Source organism: Felis catus, chromosome B1, assembly GCF_018350175.1.
Source record: "Felis catus isolate Fca126 chromosome B1, F.catus_Fca126_mat1.0, whole genome shotgun sequence".
In the NCBI taxonomy this organism is placed as follows: Eukaryota; Metazoa; Chordata; class Mammalia; order Carnivora; family Felidae; genus Felis; species Felis catus.
In genome coordinates this window covers 43,181,961-43,203,366 of record NC_058371.1, presented here as the reverse complement: position 1 = coordinate 43,203,366, position 21,406 = coordinate 43,181,961, and the positions used below count along the sequence as shown (strand labels likewise).

Genomic DNA, 21,406 nt, shown 5'->3' with positions numbered 1-21,406 from the left:
TAAAACATGCAACCGTCTGCTACTAACCATATTGTGAATTTCCATTTTGTTTTTCTCCACTAAAGTAATTCAGTCATTGTGCCAGAAAATGATCACGTGGACCACTGATACAGCCAAGCACTTCACCAGCAGATGGTCCATTTCCAAAGGAGAAAACTTCACTTTATGACCCTTATGTAATCCCTAAATGTGTTTCAAATATCCGCATTTGGAAAATAAAGCCCAAGGCCAAGCCCACTTGTACACCAAGCCAGGCTTCCTCGTGCCTCCACAGGCCTGAAGGCGGTGGGTGGGCGCCTGGGGCTGCGGCTGTGCCCGCAAGTCAGCAGAAGGGGCGGGGCGGGGCGTGAGGAACAGCAGCGACCCCTCCCCCATCGCCCTGCTGCCTGCCCTGCCCGCGCCGCCCGCTCTGCCCCCGCTCCCTGCAGGCCCGGAGCTCAGGGCCCAGCGCGCGAGCGGCAGCCATTCCGCAGCCAACCGCCATCACCGTGGCAAGGCCAGCAGGCCGCGCAATGCTGCCTGTCCTGCTGATCCTCTCAGGCCTGGGCCGGCTGACCTCCGCCGGCCATCGTGAGTGTAGGACATGCTCCGTAGAGGGTCACCTGTCACAGAGCCTGTGAGCCTGGCGGGCTCCAGAAGCTTGCTCCAGAACCCTGTGCCCGGCTGGGGGGAGCCCTGCGTCCTGTCAGAGCCCGCCTAGAGTCAGGATCCTGCGGGGCCTGCTGCTGGGAGGGCTCAGAACAGGCCTGGGACAGTTGTCCTCACGTGCCTGACCCTGCACTTGGAGGAGGGGGCGAGCAGCTTCTGGGAGGTGGGGCCTCCAGAGCAGCTCTTCTTCACCTATTGGGGCTGAGGTCAGCAAGTCCCAAAGTGTCTCTGGAAGGTGGTAGGGTCACGTCCCATTTCTAGGTAGCCTCTTCTGGAATGCACAAAGTCTGATTCCGTGGTGGGAATGTACCTGCGTGTGTGTGTGTGTGTGTGTGTGTGTGTGTGTGAGAGAGAGAGAGAGAGAGAGAGAGAGAGAGAGAGAGAGAGAGAGTGGAAGTTCAAAGAATGATGTGATGTGACAGGACCACTGAAGAATGAGGATGCTGCCAGGCATTGGGGAATGCTTACAGGTGTTTTCCTTACTGCAGATCCTGAAACATCACTTCTACAAATTACAGTGCCACGGAAGATAGAGACAAACACCGATGGTGAAGTTTCAGAAACGCATGTAATTAAGAAATCACTTCTTTTTTGAGTGCTTTATTTTTACTGGACTGTGTGACCCAAATCAGCCCATGCACATATTCCTTTGAAATTTTGTGTCTTGATTTTTCTCATTTTCCAATGAACGTTATGAATCATTTTTAAAACACAGACTCAGAAAAAAGTGCCCCAAATCCCTATCACACAAAATGATATATATAGCCTACTAGACTTTTTTTTAACAGAATATGTATATTTAAATATTTATCCTGTGTAAATGAGGTTACACTAACATTTACTTTTTATTTAACATAACTTTTTTATGTTATGTTATGTTATTTATTTATTTATTTATTTAATTTATTTAACATAATGTTTAAAATTACAATATATGGGGTGCCTGGGTGGCTCAGTCGTTTAGGCGGCTGACTTAGGGCATGATCTCACAGTCTGTGAGTTCCCTGCGTTGGGCTCTGTGCTGACAGCTCAGAGTCTGGAGCCTGCTTCAGATTCTATGTCTCCCTCTCTCTCTGCCCCTCCCCTGCTCATGCTTTGGCTCTCTGTCTCAGAAATAAATAAAAACATTAAAAAAAATTTTTAAGGGGCGCCTGGGTGGCGCAGTCAGTTAAGCGTCCGACTTCAGCCAGGTCACGATCTCGCGGTCCGTGAGTTTGAGCCCGGCGTCAGGCTCTGGGCTGATGGCTCGGAGCCTGGAGCCTGTTTCCGATTCTGTGTCTCCCTCTCTCTCTCTGCCCCTCCCCCGTTCATGCTCTGTCTCTCTCTGTCCCAAAAATAAATAAAAACGTTGAAAAAAAAATTTTTTTAAATGACAATATATAATTTCTTCATGCCTATATTTAGGTATATAGGCATATATGTTTGTTAAAATGGAAGTGATATTATTTTAAATCTGATTAAAAAGTAAAGCAAGTACATTGTAAAATTAAGTCTAGACAGGACAGAGTTGTTCAGAAAGTGAATGTCCGCCTCAGTTTCTAAAGGTAGTAAATTTGAACTGAATGAATTTTTAGAGATATGCACACACCTGCACCTATAATTTTAGTAATAATATATGAGTGTGATAATTGGCTTTTAATTTATTTATAAAGTTAGAATATACTTTTATGATAATAAATAAAACTGTCATTTTTCATAGCCATTCACATATGGATGTAACATTATTGTTTGTCAGATTTAAACATGTAGTTTTATAAACCTTCTTTGTAGTCATTTCCATAGGATCAATGGGCAAGCCATTTAAAAAAAATGGTGCAGGGGCACCTGGGTGGCTCAGTTGGTTAAGTGTCTGACTTTGACTCAGGTTATGATCTTGTGGTTCCTGAGTTTGAGCCGTGTGTTGGGTTCTGTGCTGACAGCTTGGAGCCTGGAGCCTGCTTTGGATTCTCACTCTTCCTGCCCCTCCCCTGCTAATGCTCTGTTTCTCAAAAATAAATAAACATTAAAATTTTTTTTAAATGATGCATATTACAAAATATCTATCAGAAAAGTTTTATTGTAGTTAACTTTCATTAACAAAGAATAATGATGCTTCTTGAGGGCTTTTGCAGGCTTGGTTCAGACTTCTTATACCTGTTTTTTTTTTTATTTAAGTTTATTTATTTTGAGAGAGACAGAGTGTGAGTGGGGGAGGGGCAGAGAGAGAGAGAGAGAGAGAGAGAGAGAAGGAGGATCTCAGGCAGGCCCTGTGCTGTCAGTGCAGAGCCTGATGTGGTGCTTGAACTCACAAAACTGTGAGATCATGACCTGAGCCAAAATCGAGTTAGATGCTCAACCAACTGAGCCACCCAGGCACTCCCGGCTTCTCGTTCCTGTCAATGTGATAAGTATAATGAATGCTTCACTTTTAATTGGCATTTTTAAATTAAGTCTTAAGACAAGATGCTTTTACATATATTGCCTATTTGAATCTTTTTTTTCTTGTTAATTTCTTACCGATTTTGATTTCCCTTTTTAAAAAAGTTTTATTTATCTTAGAGAGAAAAAGCAGGGAAGGGACAGAGAGAGGGAAACACAGAATCCCAAGAAGGCTCTAAACTGTCAGGACAGAGCCCGATGTAGGGCTTGAACTCACAAACTGTGTGATCATGCTCTGAGCCCAGCAGTCAGACGCTTAACCAACTGAACCACCCAGGTGTCCCTTGTCTTCCCTTTTTATATGAATTAGTTTTGGTTAGGACACTTTTTTTTCAAGAAAGATGTGTTGATGTAAAGACACATGGGAATATGATAGGAATCCAAGGATTGGAACCTCTGTAGCGATATCTGAGAGGAACATTGAATTGCCAACTGGAAAACTGTTAGACGTTGGGGTGGGTTTTATAGACTGAGTGGTCTGTTTGTCTCCTTTTATGGCACACACACACACACACACACACACACACACACAATCCAGTAATTATGTGTTCATAAAAGCTATTACACCCAAACAAATACCCAGAGAATTTAAAATGTTTAGGACATATACTGGGAACATGCTAACCAAAAGCAAACACCAGTATCCATGACAAAAGCGGGAGAAAACCAACATTTAGTACACATACCCACACACCATTATGAGAGATAAGCATGCTACTTTATAAAATATTCAGTTCACTAGGAATATATAACAGTTCTAAATTTGTATGTTTTTAGAAAAATGCTCTCACATATAAGGACTGATTAGACTAAAGGAAGAATTTTTCAAATCCATTTTCATAGTGATATCTTAAAATGTTTTTCTCAAATGTTGGTTTACAAATCATAAAGGGATTCATAAAGACAATTTGGACAACAAAAATATTTTATTTGACGGGTTTATATAGAAGTGAACCCATCAAATTGAATATATTGTTTTTTCCTCTCTGCTATTTGTTTGGACTCACTAAACTCTATGGGATATCACCATAAGGCTCTTATTTAATGGCAAAGCATATAGTGCAGCAAGAGAAAGAGAATTCAGGCAAATATCAGGAATTCCAGAAGCACTCACAGTGAGCTTCCTATGAACCCAGTCTCTGCATTCCTAGAACATGTTGAGTCTCTGGCTTGAAATAATGAGACTTATGGTAGGAATTTTGGCTTTCGGAGGACTCCTTAAAAAGCTTTCAGTGATGCTTTAAGTAGCCAAGCCAACCTTGTCAAACTGGTTAGGGAGACTTTAAAGAAGTTAACTTTAGTCAAAAGAGTTTTTGAACCTTAAAAAGTACCCTATAAACCTCACTGTCTTTGTCTCAACAGAGAGTCAGAACATCTAGACTTGTAGGCAACTCCAGAAATAAAGGTAGTGTTTTTCTAATCCAGCTGTAATTCAACTATATAATAAATAATGCACATTCTTCTCAAGAATATACAGATAATTCAACAAAATTGACAAAAACAAGGAAAAAATGTTAAAATATCAAATTCTGACAGTACAGTATTTTGTAACAATTCAATTAAGTTAAATCTTAAAACAATTTAAAATGTATATGGAAATTTAAAAATACACTTCTACATTATTCATGGGTTGAAGAAGAAATCGTAAGTCATAATGGATATTAAACAATAATAGATGAGATTGAAGAAATTACAACCCCAAATTCAAGTCATATTCTGAAATGACATAGAGGCATACTTTACAATCATTTGCAATTTTGTAAATTTTATTCCTCTTTGCACCCACCAACAAGGATTCAAAAAATGTACTGAAGAAAACTATAGATTAAAAGGAGAAAAACAATGTCACAATAATTTGGGGAGATGTCAACACACCTTTTTCAAGAGTTGTAAGTTATAAAAGACGGAACACTATAGAAGGTTTAAAATGACTTATGCAGAAAACTGTACCCAATGACAACCATGCTCAATAACAAAATTCACATTTTTCCCTATGTTTTCTACATTTTGCAAATGTGTAAATTAACCATGTGTATGTTTTATGATGATGTCACAAATTGGATTCTTTGGGATGTGGCCTTTGAGAGGATTCTCATGAGGGCAGGTACGCTCTTGTGATGAGCGCCTGTGGAAAGGATGAGAAGAAGCAGGAATGGGGAGACAGAGACTCAACTGAGTCTCAACAAAGTGTGAAGCTGGCATGGCCCATCAAGATCTGGAGTTGGAATGAGGGGGCTTCTCATTAAATGGGGGCTGTATCAGAAAGTTGTGAGTTGGTGTGAGGTGACCCTCTTCAGCTGAGGCAATTCCTAAAGAGGACAGGGAGATGAAGATTCTGTGGGTAGCACTTCTGATAGGGGAAGCTTCCTATCATCTTAAAAGGGGACCCATTTTGTATTTAATTTTCAATTTATTTGGGGTAGGAATTGCAAAGTAGAGAAAAGATAATGAAATTCAGGTTTCTTCCAAGATTACTCAACATTTCTAAATGTATCCATTTTAAGTTAAAATTTCATTATGATAATAAATGTTAATGACTAATGCTCTTAGTTTTGAAACAGATTTAGACTCCTTGATTTCATTGAAATTTAATTATGGTTAATTCTGTCATATATTCCAAGATGGAGAGAAGATAGCAATATACTTATATATGCATATGTTATTTTGAGACATGTGTGATATGATCTATGTTTATATGAAAGAGTAAATAAATTTTAAGAATTTTGAATTTCTAATAATTACATTCTCTCTGAATACTTTGCTGTAGGTCACTTATGCCATCAAAATTGACCAGAAAATATACACTCTCCATCTTGAAAAACAGTAAGTAGACATTCTTCTTTTCATACAGTTGTTTTTAGTTTCTGAAATTTTTACACTCACTACACTAAGTTGAGCCTAAACAAGAGCATGACTCTTATATTTAACATGCTACATCTTTGTGATTCAAGTCAGACTAGAATTCCAAGTTTTCATCTTGAGATTTTAAATCTAATGTTTGAGCCAAATTCTAATTTCATGATGTAAAATTAATGTATATCAGATAGATGAAAATTAGTCTATATAACTCTTTACAATATAGCCACAACTGTAACAATTAAGGCAATAGCTTTATTTGTCCATATTGAATTTTGTTCATGCTGTCATTTTATATATGACTTTATGATTATATACATGATTTTAAGCATTTTACTTGATATTACACCAACATTGTTTTTAATATTTAAAAAAAAATTTTCTGCATCGATTGACAGGATCATATGGTTCTTACCTTTTCTTTTATTAATGTGATGTATCACATTGATTGATTTGTGAATACTGAACTAGCCCTGCAGCCCAGGAATGAATCCCACTTGATCATGGTGAATGATTCTTTTTGTATGCTGTTGAATTCAATTTGCTAGTATCTTGTTGAGAATTTTTGCATCCATATTCATCAGGGATATTGGTCTGTAGTTCTTTAAAAATTTTTTTTAATTTTTTTTTTAGTGTTTTTAATGTTTTTTTAAATGTGAATGTTTTTTTAATGTTTTTAATATTTTTTTTAATGTTTATTCATTTTTGAATAAACATTTTTTTTTTGTAGGCCTGATATCAAGGAATGTGTTTCTGGATCAGAAAGTATGAATAAAAGTAATAATAATGATAATGATAACAACAAAACAACAAAAGTAACTAACATTATAGGGCACATATTAATTACCAGACATATTTCTAAGCAGTTTGCATGTAGTTACTGGTATAATGTCCAGACCAACCTTCTTTATTACTCACATTTTATATTAGGATTTTGAGAGATAATACCAGTTTCTGAAAAGACAGTAGCAGTTTAGATTTTCAAAAGCATGCAAGATGTGCCAAAATATTATACTGCATCTTTGTGTCAATTTGTATTTCCCTAAATAAGGTATCTAAACAATTATCAACTATTTTCATTTTCCTGTTTCCTGGTTCTAATTTAATATTTATTTTTCAGAGCAGTTTTAGGTTCACAGCAATATTGAGTGGAAGGAACAGAGTGTTTCTGCATATACGCTGTGCCTCCCCACACAAATGTATAGCCTCCCCATTATCAACATGCCCCACCAGAGTGATATATTTGTTACAATTGATGAGCCTGCACGTCATTATCACCCAAAGTCCTACCCTAAGTTGAGGGTATCACCCTAAGTGTTACCCAAAGTCCATAGTTTATATCAGTCCAATATTTTTTATATTTGCTTTTTTCTTTTTAATGATTAGACATTAAAACAAGAAAATTCTGAGAATATAATTACTTTCTTATCATGAAAGACACACATGTAAGCATTTTATTTATGTATTTTTCTAAAAGGTGTACATGACAGGTAATAGTGAAATCTATCATTTCCATTTCCAGAAATAGTTCTTTCACTCCCCAGTGCTAATCACAGTTATGATACTGACACATACTCTAGTGTCATGATTTTATCCTTATTCATCTGTATGCCTAGAGATTAATAAAAATAATCATGTTTTGCTTGATTTATTGACTTTGGTTCAGGTCATGATCTCGTGATTCATGAGATTGAGCCTTGCATTGGACTCTGAGCTAATAGCACTGAGCCTGCCTGGGATTCTCTCTATCCCTCTCTCTCTGCTTCTCTCTCTCTCTCTCTCTCTCTCTCTCTCAAAATAAATAAAATTAAATTAAAAAAATAATCATCATGTTTTGAGTACTACTTTATTTATTTATTTTTTTTCAACGTTTATTTATTTTTGGGACAGAGAGAGACAGAGCATGAACGGGGGAGGGGCAGAGAGAGAGAGGGAGACACAGAATCGGAAACAGGCTCCAGGCTCTGAGCCATCAGCCCAGAGTCTGACGCGGGGCTCGAACTCACGGACCGTGAGATCATGACCTGGCTGAAGTCAGACGCTTAACCGACTGCGCCACCCAGGCGCCCCATTTGAGTACTACTTTAAATACACATAAATAGCACAATACTTCTCTATATAATTTATCTTAATATGGTGGACCACTAAAGTGACCCCAATTCTTTACCTTTGCCTTTATCTTCACTCTTTGCCATGTAACTTTGAGTTCCTATCATCAAGAGGTGGAATATATGCATCACACCCCAGCCTCCCCACTCCCAGCCCTTGGATATGAGTTTATCTGGGCAAGGCCAACTTCATGGGTGTATGGTCCTCCAGGACTCCATGGTTAGACATGCTCTGTACTTGGTTTAATTCTCTGTTGTTGCTTCCCTGAGATTCTTAATACTTTTGAACAAGAGACCTCATATTTTAATTTCACTACGGGCCCTGCAAATCATGTAGCCCATTCTATGGCTATGTGACTTACTTTGGCCAAAACGATGTTAGCTGACTTGATTTAAACAGATGTTTGAAAAAGCTCCCCTGCGTTCCTGCTCTCCATCTTGTTTGTCTGCCATCCCCATGAGAATATGCTTGGGCCAACTTGCTGGGAGATGGAGACAGGTGGGGCACAGCCAAGGTGCCCTAATCATCTCTAGATAAGTCAACATTCAGCTGAATCCTAGACCATTGAGCAAGCCCGGCCGCCATTAGCAGAACTACTAAGTCTACTCACACTTGACCCAGAAGTGTGAGCAATAGATACTAATTATGTTACTGGGTGTGTTTCTGGTTTTGAGGCTGTGCTTTTTGTGCAAAATTTTTCATAACATTTTTATTTGAGAGTCATTCATACAGATTTGTGCAGAATGAGTTCATTGATTGTAAATACATATGTAGCCATTGAATAAATATATCTCACTTGTTATTTGTCAACCTATATATTTATAGCAAGAAAAGCTATATTGTGGCTGTCTTTGGCCATGATGTTCTGGGCTCCAGTGAAATTGAAGGGCAATAAATGATACAATTGTCAAGAGTGCTGTATGCTACTAATTTTTACTTCCAAGGATTTATACCAGTCTTCACTCACACCAAAAATTCAAAAACATTTCTGTTCTCTACATTCTCAATAAAATGAGTATCTTCACTCACTTATTTTTGTTAATGCATAAGAAATGCTATTTTATTGTTATTTATATTCATTTGTTTTGGGTTATTTATTTTCAATCTATGGCTTATCCTTCTGCTTTTCTTTCTTTTTTTTTTTTTCCCATGATCAATCTGTGGGAAGTTTTGTTTCCTGTAGATATTAACTCTTTATACGTTCTGTATGTTGCAAACATGCTTATTGTCTTCTTCCTTTGTTTGTGGGATTTATTGCTAAAAAAATGAAATATTCATATAATCATTATACTCATATTTTCTTTCATAGGTTCTCAGATTCCTCACTTGTGTCACTCACATCTTGAATTTATAATATTCCTGTAGAATTTTAAAAATTCTTTTTACATTTATGATGTAAATCCAATGCTTTCAGTTTCTTTACCTACCAACTGTTTTTGCATTTTCCAAGTTTTATTTCTGCTCTCTTTTTTTTTTTACTTTTATTGCAATTTTATGCAATATTGTATTAGTTTAGTTTGTATTGTTTGGTTAGACTAGTTTCAGATTATTTTCTTCAGATGGGTTGCTTTTTAAACCTGTTCATATCTGCAAATGTCCCTTTTGTTCTCATAATTGAATAAATCCCTTAATTTTTCATTTTAGTTTTAAATCATTACACATTAAAAAAATTTTTTTTATTACGTTTAGTTTTGAGAGGCAGAGAGAGACAGAGCATGAGTGGGGGAGGGGCAGAGAGAGAGAGGGAGACACAGAATCTGAAGCAGGCTCTGGGCTCTGAGCTGTCAGCACAGAGCCTGACGTGGGGCTCGAACTCATGAACTGTGAGATCATGACCTGAGCCGAAGTCGGACGCTTAACCGACTGAGCCACCCAGGCACCCCAAATCATACACATTTTAAAACATTTTATGGAAATATATGGTCTCATCCAGGGTCTTATGGATCTGGCTTTTATAGTATAGGTTTTCCTTCAACTATTTTTCACATCTTTATTTTGGCTGTGTTTTTTACCTATTTGGTAGTAAATTTGTTCTGTTTATTGGCTAGGCCTCTAATTCTGTTCTCAGCACACAAATTCTCCTTATTAAATTTATTAAATTATTTTTAACTGTCATCATCATTTTAGTTTGAGTATTTTTTTTTCTTAAATGATATGCTTTGAAAGCTTATTAACTTTTTAACTTGTTAACTTTGCTTTAAATAATCATTATTTTCTGTAATCAATTTCTTCATTCAACCTCATAGGGAACTTGCTTTTAAGTTTTGCCTTTTTCCCTTTTGTTGTTCATTTTCCTTACATTGAATGTTGTTTTCCATTGAATGGTCATTTGTATTTTTTTTATTTCACTAAGCAGACTTCTTTGTTGTTTTGTGTAGAAGCAAAAGTATACTTTTATACCCAGGATGAATAAACTTGCAAACGAAACTTTTATCCTTTTATTTAAAAAAAATTATTTATTTAAGTTCAAGTTAGTTAACATATAGCATAGTATTGGCTTCAGGGGTAGAACCCAGTGATTCATCACTTACATATAACACCCAGTGCTTATCCCAACAAGTGCCCTCCTTAAGGCCTATAGCCCATTTGGCCCTTTTCTCCCCCTGCCCCCACCTCCCCTCCAGCAACCCTCTTGCTGGAGTCTCTTATGGGTGCTCCTGGGTGGCTTACTCGGTTAAGCCTCTGACTTTGGCTCAGGTCATGCTCTCACGGTTTGTGAGTTTGGGCCCCATGTAGGGCTCTGTGCTGACAGCTCAGAGCCTGGAGCCTGCTTCAGATTCTGTGTCTCCCTCTCTCTGCCCCTCCCCATGTTCCCATTCAGTCTCTTTCTTTCTCTCTCTCAAAAATAAATATTGAAAAAAAAAAGTCTCTTATGGTCTGCGTCCCTCTCCGTTTTTATCTTATTTTTCCTTCCCTTCCTTTATGTTCATCTGTTGTGTTTCTTAAATTCCACGTATGAGTGAAATTATATGATATTTGTTTTTCTCTGACTTATTTCGCTTAGCATGATACACTCTAATTCCATCAACGTTGTTGCAAATGGCAAGATTTCATTCTTTTCATCACCAAGAAGTATTCCATTGTGTGTGTGTGTGTGTGTGTGTGTGTGTGTGTGTGTGTGTGTATACCACACTTACTTCTTCTTTATTCATCAGTCATTGGATATTTGGGCTCTTTCCATACTTTGGCTATTTGTTGACAGTGCTGATATAAATATTGGGGTGCATGTGGCCCTATGAATCAGCATTTTTGTATCCTTTGAATAAATACCTAGTAGTGCAATTGCTGGGTTGTAGGGTAGTTCTATTTTTAGTTTTTTGAGGAAACTGCATACTATTTTCCAGAGTGGTTGTACCAGTGTACATTACCATGAACAGTGCAAAAGAGTTCCCCTTTCTCCACATTTTTGCCAACATCTGTTGTTTCCTGAGTTGTTAATTTTTGCCATTCTGATAGGTGTGAGGTGGTATCTCACTGAGGTTTTGATTTGTATTTCTCTGATGATGAGTGATGCTGAGCATCCTTTCGTGTGTCTGTTAGCCATCTGGATGTCTTCTTTGGAAAAGTATTTATTCATATCTTCTGCCCATTACTTCACTGGATTATTTGTCTTTTGGTGGTTGAGTTTGGTAAGTTCTTTATAGATTTTGGATACTAACTCTTTATCTGATATGTCATTTGCAAATATGTTCTCCTTTTAATTATGCTTTTCAGAAAGCTGTTGAATTTCGTTTTCCTGGGAAATGATTCTGGGTTTCCATTTCCACCACCTTCATTTACATGCTTAGTTGCTAAAATGAGGCTCTGCCCTTGTGCCAGAATTTGTGTTCTAGGTACTTGCATATAAACCAACCCAGAATATATGGGATGTCCTTGAATATGTGTGCAATATGAGCTGATAAATATCAGTATTTTTTTTTTCTGGGAAGCCCTCTGGTTTTGTTATTTAAATTGAGGAAAAGAGAAAGCTGTCAGGAATGAGCAAAGATGAAGGAGGTCTGGAAAGACAAGTAGTGGTGAAAGTATGCACTCCGTGAATGCTCTAGTCCTTCTTTGACTCTTGGCCTTGAACTGCCCCTTGATATCTGGAATCCTTGAGAAACCCCAGTTCTCTCAACAATAAATAATGGTGTCAGATTGTTCCGTAAGAATCGCTATCTTCTCTGTAAGATTTCACTTTGGTACCATTTATGTGAGGTTTGTCTGTAGACATCATTTAGCTTATGAAATTTGAGCAAAACACTAGTCTTCTCCTAAAAAAGGCTTTAAGAACTATTGTGTGCCTCTACAATTTCTTTTCCTCTTCTGCTACAAGAAAAGCATGTTTCAGTGGGTAGGAGGTATGTCTTTTCCCAAGTTCCAGAATGAAGATAGTGTGGAGTTGACAATAAACATGTAAAGAACATTCACTGTTGATTTAAGGCATTGAGAATTCTGAGGTTGTTTTTACCACAGCATAATTTCATGAAAACTATCATAAAAAGCATATATTTTTTGTTTCTTATCAATCCATGGCTACTTGTTAGCAAATATATTTATGCCCTGAGATTTACTGATGGTTGGATTTTAAAGAAAATTTGTTGTGGGAATCTGGAAGTCCTGGTTTTTATTATACATAGATCTATGTCATTATGATGTCCCTACTGATATCTGATTATACTGCTTATTATGTTTTCCTATATACAAAATATGCTGTCAGAAAGCAAATGAGATAATGGAGAGATGGCTCAATTTAATTTTTGGATATTTGAAACTGTAAAATTGAATGTAAATTATGCTTAATTTCATGATTTTGCCTGTGTTTATATTACTATTACAGTGAAGTGTCATTCCTTTCATTGAATTAGGTCATTTTTAGACCCTCATTTCCTTGTGTATGCATACAACAAATCAGGAACATTGTATCCAGATTCTTCATTTATAAAGGTAAGTTTTGCTTTGTGTTCTGTAGATTTATGTGTTATCTCATTGTAGTTTTGATTTGTATTTCCCTGATGATGAGTGATGTTGAGCATTTTTTTCATCTGTCAGTTTGGCCATATGGATGTCTTCTTTGGTGAAGTGTTTATTCATGTCTTTTGCCCATTTCTTCACTGGATTATTTGATTTTTGGGTGTTGAGTTTGATAAATTCTTTTTAGATTTTGGATACTAACCCTTTATCTGATATGTAGTTTGCAAATATCTTCTCCCATTCTGTTGGTTGGTTGCCTTTTAATTTTGCTGATTGTTTCCTTTGCTGTGCAGAAGGTTTTTATTTTGATGAGGTCCCAATAGTTCCTTTTTGCTTTTGTTTCCCTTGCCTCTGGAGATGTGTTGAGTAAGAAGTTGCTGTGGCCATGGTCAAAAAGAGGTTTTTGCCTGCTTTCTTCTTGAGGATTTTGATGGCTTCCTGTCTTACATTGAGGTCTTTCATCCATTTTATTTTTGTGTATGGTGTAAGAAAGTGGTCCAGGTTCATTCTTCTGCATGTCACTGTCCAGTTTTCCCAGCACCACTTGCTGAAGAGACGGTCTTTATTTCATTGGATATTCTTTCCTGCTTTGTCAAAGATTAGTTGGCCATACGTTTGTGGGTCCATTTCTGGGTTTTCTATTCTGTTCCATTGATCTGAGTGTCTGTTCTTGTGCCAGTACCATACTGTCTTGATGATTATAGCTTTGTAGTGTAGCTTGAAGTCTGGGATTGTGATGAGCTTTGTAGTATAGCTTGAAGTCTGGGATTGTGATGCCTCCTGTTTGGTTTTCTTTTTCAAGATCACTGTGGCTATTTGGGGTCTTTTCTGGTTGCATAAAAATTTTAGGATTATTTGTTCTAGCTCTGTGAAGAATGCTGGTGTTACTTTGATAGGGATTGCACTGAATATGTAGATTGCTTTGGGTAGTATTGATATTTTAACAATATTTGTTCTTCCTATCCAGGAGCATGGAATCTTTTTCCATTTTTTTGTGTCTTCTTCAATTTCTTTCATAAGCTTTCTATAGTTTTCAGTGTATAGATTTTTCACCTCTTTGGTTAGATTTATTCCTAGGTATTTTATGGTTTTTGGTGCAACTGTAAATGGGATCGATTCCTTGATTTCTCTTTCTGTCACTTCACTGTTGGTGTAGAGGAATGCAACCGATTTCTGTGCATTGGCTTTATATTCTGCAACTTTGTTGAATTCATGAATCAGTTCTACCAGTTTTTTGTGGAATCTTTTGGGTTTTCCATATAGAATATCATGTCATCTGTGAAGAGTGAAAGTTTGACCTCCTCCTGGCCGATTTGGATGCCTTTTATTTCTTTGTGTTGTCTGATTGCTGAGGCTAAGACTTCTAATACTATGTTGAATAACAGTGGTGAGAGTGGACATCCCTGTCTTGTTCCTGACCTTAGGGGGAAAGCTCTCAGTTTTTCCCCATTGAGGATGATATTAGTGTTGGGTCTTTTGTATATGGCTTTTATGATCTTGAAGTATGATCCTTCTATCCCTACTTTCTTGAGGGTTTTTGTCAAGAAAGGATGCTGTATTTTGTCAAATGCTTTCTCTGCATCTATTGAGAGGATCATATGTTCTTTCCTTTCTTTTATTGATGTTATGAATCACATTGATTGTTTTGTGGATATTGAACCAGTCCTGCATCACAGGTATAAATCCCACTTGGTCGGGATGAATAATTTTTTTAATGTATTGTTAGATCCGGGTGGCTAATACCTTGCTGAGGATTTTTTGCATCCATGTTCATCAGGGAAATTGGTATATAGTTCTCCTTTTTAGTGGGGTCTCTGTCTGGTTTTGGAATCAAGGTAATGGTGGTTTCATAGAAAGAGTTTGGAAGTTTTCCTTCCATTTCTATTTTTTTGGAACAGCTTCAAGAGAATAGGTGTTAACTCTTCTTTAAATGTTTGGGAGAATTCCCCTGGAAAGCCATCTGGCCCTGGACTCTTGTGTTTTGGGAGATTTTTGATTACTAATTTGATTTCTTTACTCGTTATGGGTCTGTTCAAATTTTCTATTTCTTCCTGTTTCAGTTTTGGTAGTGTATATGGTTATAGGAATTTGTCCATTTCTTTCAGATTGCCCATTTTATTGGCATATAATTTCTCATAATATTCACTTATTATTGTTTTTATTTTCTGCTGTGTTGGTTGTGATCTCTCCTCTTTCATTCTTGATTTTATTTATTTGGGTCCTTTTCTTTTTCTTTTTGATCAAACTGGGTAGTGGTTTATCGATTTTGTCAATTTTTTCAAAGACCCAGCTTCTGGTTTCATTGATCTGTTCTGGTTTTTTTGTTTGTTTGTTTCTATAGCATTAATTTCTGCTCTAATCTTTATTATTTCCTGTCTTCTGATAGTTTTGGGTTTTATTAGCTGTTCTTTTTCCAGCTGTTTAAGGCGTAAGGTTAGGTTGTATATCTAAGATCTTTCATCCTTCTTTAGGAAGGCCTGGATTGCTATATACTTTCCTCTAATGACTGCCTTTCCTGTGTCCCAGAGGTTTTGGGTTGTGGTGTTATCATTTTCATTGGCTTCCATGAACTTTTAATTTCCTCTTTAACTTCTTGGTTAGCCCATTCATTCTTTAGTAGGATGTTATTTACTCTCCAAGTATTTGGAGTTCTTTAGTCTCCAAGTATTTGTTACCTTTTCAAATTTTTTCTTGTGGTTGATTTGGAGTTTCATAGTGTTGTGGTCTGAAAACAGGCCTGGTATGATCTCAGTCTTTTTGTACTTGTTGAGTGCTGATTTATGTCCCAGTATGTTGTCTATTCTGGAGAATATTTCATGTGCACTGGAGAAGAATGTATATTCTGCTGCTTTAGGATGAAATGTTCTGAACATATCTTTTAAGTCCATCTGGTCCAGTGTGTCATTCAAAGCCATTTTTTCCTTGTTGATGTTTTGATTAGATGATCTGTGCATTGTTGTGAGCAGGGTGTTGAGGCCCCCTACTATTATATTACTATCAATGAGTTTCTTTATGTTTGTGATTAATTGCTTTATATATTTGGGTGCTGGCACATTTGGCACATAAATGTTTACAATTGTTAGATCTTCTTGGTGGATAGACCCCTTGATTATGATATAATGCTCTTCTTCATCTCTTGATACAATCTTTACTTTAAAGACTAGATTGTCTGATATGACTACTCTGGCTTTCTTTTGTTGACCATTAGCATGATAGATGGTTCTCCATCCCCTTACATTCAATATGAAGGTGTCTTTAGGTCTAAAGTGGGTCCCTTGTAAACGGCATATAGATGGATCTTGTTTTTTTTTTTATCCATTATGTAACCCTATGTCTTTTTATTGGAACATTTAGTTCATTGACGTTTAGAGTGAGTACTGAAAGATATGAATTTATTGCCATTATGTTGCTTGTAGAGTTGGAGTTTCTGGTGGTGTTCTCTGGGCCTTTCTAGTCTTTGTTGCTTTTGGTCTTTATTTATTTGTTTTTATTTTTTCATCTTTTCTCCCCTCAGAGAGGTAAAAAATGAGGTAAATAAAAAAAATTAAAATTAAATTAGATTAAATTAAAATTAAAAAATAAGATTAAGGAAATACTAAAATTAAAAAAATAAAAGCAGACACACACACACAAAATGGAATAAATGATGCTATATCTTTAGTCTGGGTGTTGAAAGGGGCTTGATAGATCAGAGAAAATAGGGGAAAGAAAAAAAGAAAACAAAAAGAACAAAAGGAAATTCTTTGAAATTTTGATAAATGGATACACTGAAGTAGACTAAAATGAATTGATGGAAGTAAAATAGAATTTTAAAATATTACACAAAAGTAGAAAATATAGTAGAAAAAATTAAAAGTATTTTTAACAAAAATTGGAAATAAAAATTAATTTTTTCTCTTTCTGTATTCAAGAAAAAGAAAAGAAATAGAAAAGAAAGGAAATTGAATAGATGGACCAGTGAACAGAGTGAAATACGACTGAAATTACTTCATTTTCCCCTAGACGTCAAATTATGATGCGCTTTATAGTCCATACATTAAGCAGGCAGAGAGACTTGTGTTCCTGAGGAGTCAAGTTTGCCCATTTGGGCATGACTTAGAGTAATGACTCTGTTCGCCACTAGGTGGCGTTGCTTAGTTTACTGGGGTGGATTTTTGTGGTGCTTGTAGGTGTGTATGTGCATGCGCAGGAGTGGTGAAAATGGCACACCCAGCTACCCAGTCTGTAGTATTGGAACTGTGTTCTCCCTGAACAGCAATTGTGCACCCATCCTTTGTCTTTGGCTTCTGTCCACTCCCCGTTTTTACACAGTCCATGACCAAGCCCCAGGCAGTGTCTCCGTCCTGAGTTTTGTCTCAGATGCAGCTATTTTTCCCAACCTGTTACTTCTGAGGGACTGTGGCTTTGACCTGTTCTGCCCCTCTGTAGGAGGGTCTCACCGTGCAATGGCTGGGTGCTGGCTGCACCCAGGATGTTTGTGGGAACATGCTGCTGCCGATGCCTAGAGACTGTGGCCTGGTGCCAGCCCGCCCCAGAAAAAGTTTGTGTGATAGTGTAGCAGCACAGTTTGAGGGATTATTGAAAATCACAACACACATCTGACACCATGCTTCACCCTTAACGATGTTGTTCCAGCACCAGTGAATGTGGTTGTTCTCCTGGGTCCACTGGGCCCTTGCCTTTGGGGGACCCACACAGCCTCTACCAGATGTCCTCCCAGCAGGAGAACCACCTCCCCCCATGTGGCCTGAAGAACCCCAGGCTTCACTTTGCTCCAGGGGGTTCGCCCTTCCCACCAGAGCACTGCCAGGTATCTAGCTGTGGAGTTTCAGACTCTGCACTTTCCCTGTTTATAGTCTTAATGGAGTTTAAACCCTCTCCTTTCTCCTCTCTCCCTTTTTAGTTCAGTCCCTATGGCTGTTTCCACTTTTCCACTTTATCTCCAGCTGCTTTTGGTGGGGTGCTTTTCCCATATTCCCCTCCTCCCCCCGTCTCCGTCCTCTCTCTGCACACAAAAGCAGCTCCCTGTCCTCCGTACATTCTCTCTCCCCCAGTTCACCTTTCCATGTTGCATACCTGCTGAATTCTGTGGTTCAGGTTGTGCAGATTGTTGTGTTAATCCTCAGATCACTTTTCTAGGTGTGCAGGATGGTTCAATGTTGTATTGTAATGTTGTATTGTAATGGCTGTATTTCATGGATGCGAGACACACAAAAAACTTTCATGCTGTTCTACCATCTTGGCTCTTCCCCAGAGTCATTTTAATTGAGATTTTGTAGGGTCTGAGCAGAGGAGGAAGTAGTGGGAATTACTGTGTGGAATGACCTTATAGAAAGAACTGCCTTATAGAAAGGGAAAGTGAGGATGCAAAAGCATGTTGAGTATAGAATCTGAATAGGTTCACATGTGAAACATAGGAGTTTGTGTTGTTCCCAAAATGCAGATAGGAGTCAAGAAATTTTAAGTATGTGAGAAAGTTAGCTTTAATCTGTGAGATATTTATTTTGTGAGAACAGATGATTGGGAAGAAGTAAATGCAAGTGAAGGGTCAGATTCTATTGCCACATTGCAACTGAGAGACAATGAAATTAAAAATAACTAGTACAACATTGTTTAGTTTTTTACCATCTGCAAGTAAAAAGCAGAACAAAATACATGAGACTCCTATTTTTAGACATTTGGCAATAGGCTGATCAGGATTTTTTTTCTCTGAGAGAAAAGAAAGCCCAGAAGATGAGTCACATTCAACTTGGCCCTCTGACTGAGGATAAAGTCTTAACCAGAGCATAGGGAGTTGGAACCAGGCAGAACTTGAAGAATTTGGAGTTCAGCACTGCTGAAGCAGCTGGAACTGGCATGACACAGGACCAGAGAAGAGGGGCCATGAGACGTATGATTTTTTACGGGGAGGGGGGTTGTCCTTATGTCCCTGACTAAAGATTAGCCTGTCTATGTGCTGGATAAAACACTACTAAAGGGCAGAGAGTAAAATGGAGATAATACTAAAGGTCAAACAGTGTTGGGAGATGTTGTATTTTCAGCCTGGACAGAGTAGAGTGACTTTGCTAACACCCAGACATTCAACTGAGACCAGAAAGACTGATTCTTAGGAGGACAGATCAAGCTTTAGAGTAAGAGATACTCTATCACCCCAGTTCCCTACCCAAGGTCTAAAACTCAGAAACAAGAGGGTTAAGAAAGGTTGCCATTAAATTAATTTGCCTTCCTATACCAAATGAAAAACTTTACAAAGGGTTAAAACATAGTAGATGAAAGAAATAATGCAGATAAGGGTAGAAATCAATGAGATAGAAAAATGAAAAAGAATAGAAAAAATTAAAGGCCAGAATTTAGTTCTTTACAAGGACTAATTAACATTAATAACCCCTAGTAAGACTCTTCTAGAACAAAAACAAATTCCATCAATATTAGGGATGTAAGGAGACATGATTAGTCATACAGAAAATAAAATGATATTTTGGAGGATTATGAAAGCTTTATGTCAATAAATTTGGTAATTTAGATAAAATGACAACTTTGCTGAAAAGGACAACTTACCAAAATTGAGGGGAGAGATAATAGAAAATCTCAATCACTTGAAATCTATTTAAGAAATTGAATTTCTAAATAACCACATTCCCACAAAGAAACACCAGCTCTACATGTTCTCACACTTTACCTTGTCTAGTCTTTAACTATTTAAAGTATTGCTTCTATGAACATTCATGTGAAATTTTTTTGTGGACATAATTTTTATTTTTCTGGGATACAGGCCCAGGAATATGATTGCTAGGTCATAAGGTAAGTATGTTTGTTTTTTAAAATAAATTATCAAGTATTTTCCAGAGTGTCTGTACCATTTTACACTTCCACTGGCAATGTAGGAAAGATGGAGTGTCTGCATTTTTGCCACCATTTGATCAGTATTTAAATTTTTTTAGGGACACCTGAGTGGCTCATTTGGTTAAGCATCTGACTCCTGATGTTGGCTCAGGTCAAGATCTCACAGTTGTGAAATCAAGCCTGGCATCTGGCTCCATGCTGGGCATGGAACCTGCTTAAGATTCTCTCTCTCCTTCTCCCTCTGTCCCTCCCCCTTGCTTGCTCTCTCTCTCTGAAAAAAAAAACTAGAAGTAAAAAGATTTTAAATTTTAGTCATTATGATAGACGTGTAGTGATATCTCATGCAATTTTAATTTGCATTTCCCTAATGTCCAGTGATATTGAACATATTTTCATGAAATGAATTGTCTATTAATGTCCTTTACCCATTTTCTACTTGGATTGGTTTGTTTTTTATTGTTGGTTTTTAAGTTGTTTATATATTTTTAAATACCCTCTGCCAGATAGGTGGTTTGCCAATATTTATTTGCAGTCTGTAATTTGTCTTTTCATCCTCTTTATAATGTCTCTTATTGATCAGAAAATTTTAATTTTGCTGAGAATTAATTTATCAACTTTTCCTTTTATGAATGGAGGCTTAGGTATCAAATTTAGGAACTCCATGTATCCCTAGTTCTTCAAGATTGCTTGTTATTTTTTTTTGTCCTAAAAGCTTTATACTTTGATTTACATTTAATTGTTCACTTTGAGATAATTTTGTGTAGGGTGTGATACTTGAATGAATCAAGCCTCATTCTTTTGACTGAAGAAGCGATTTGATCCAACACCATTGATATAAAAGGTTGTTCTGCATCAAATTGCTCATGCATCTTTGTCAAAAAGTCAATGGGGCATGTTTTTGTGGAAATATTTCTGGGTTCTTTATTTTCTTCAGTTCTTCTATGTGCCTATACTATTGTCAATATCATCCTATTTTCCTTAGTTTACCTGTAAATTGGCATTTACATAGGCCACCATGATTCCTCCTACTTTACTCTTTTTCAAGATTTTTAGACTACAGTAAATATTTTGCTTTTTCATATAAATTTTGGACTAAATTACTTCATGAATACAAACAAGTTTGCTGGTATTGTGATAGACATTGTATTAACCCTATAAATCAATTTGGCAAGAATTAACATTTTTGACATATTGAGTCTTCCAACCCATGAATGCAGTGAGTCTCTTCATTTATTTCATTTATGTCTTTCAATAGCATTTTGTAATTTTAGCATTCATATCCTGCACAGAGTTTTTTTAAAGTTATATACCAGATTATTTTATTTTCTTTGGAGCAACTGTAAATGGTATTGTATTTTAATTTCAGTTTCCACATGTTGTTATCTAGAAATGCAATTTATTTGTTTGTGTTGATCCGGTTACATCCTTGCTGAAGTCACACATTAATTTTATAAAGTTTTTTTTTTAGATAGATTCCTTGAGATTTTTTTTACATAGATATGTCTTTTACAAATAGGGACATTTTTCTTTTTTCCTTTTCAGTCTGTATGCTTTTTATTTCTTTGCTTTGCTTTACTGT

The 21,406-nt window shown here is 37.0% G+C and overlaps 1 protein-coding gene across 5 annotated transcripts in view; it reads left to right on the top strand.

Annotated features, from left to right (window-relative positions):
• The first annotated feature begins 361 nt into the window (after nucleotides 1–361).
• The window catches only part of LOC101097721 (A disintegrin and metallopeptidase domain 3), a 149,596-nt gene continuing 128,551 nt past the window's right edge, over nucleotides 362–21,406 (top strand). The window contains exons 1-4 of one of the 5 annotated variants that reach the window (XM_011281509.4): nucleotides 362–576; nucleotides 1,137–1,216; nucleotides 5,834–5,889; nucleotides 12,879–12,957. In XM_011281509.4, the coding sequence (XP_011279811.1) occupies nucleotides 513–576; nucleotides 1,137–1,216; nucleotides 5,834–5,889; nucleotides 12,879–12,957 (279 nt within the window). In that variant the 5' untranslated portion in view covers nucleotides 362–512. Of the gene's footprint in view, nucleotides 577–1,130; nucleotides 1,217–5,833; nucleotides 5,890–12,878; nucleotides 12,958–21,406 lie in introns of those variants that run through there. The other 4 variants (XM_011281510.4, XR_006596507.1, XM_045055533.1 and 1 more) reach the window with 4 other exon arrangements.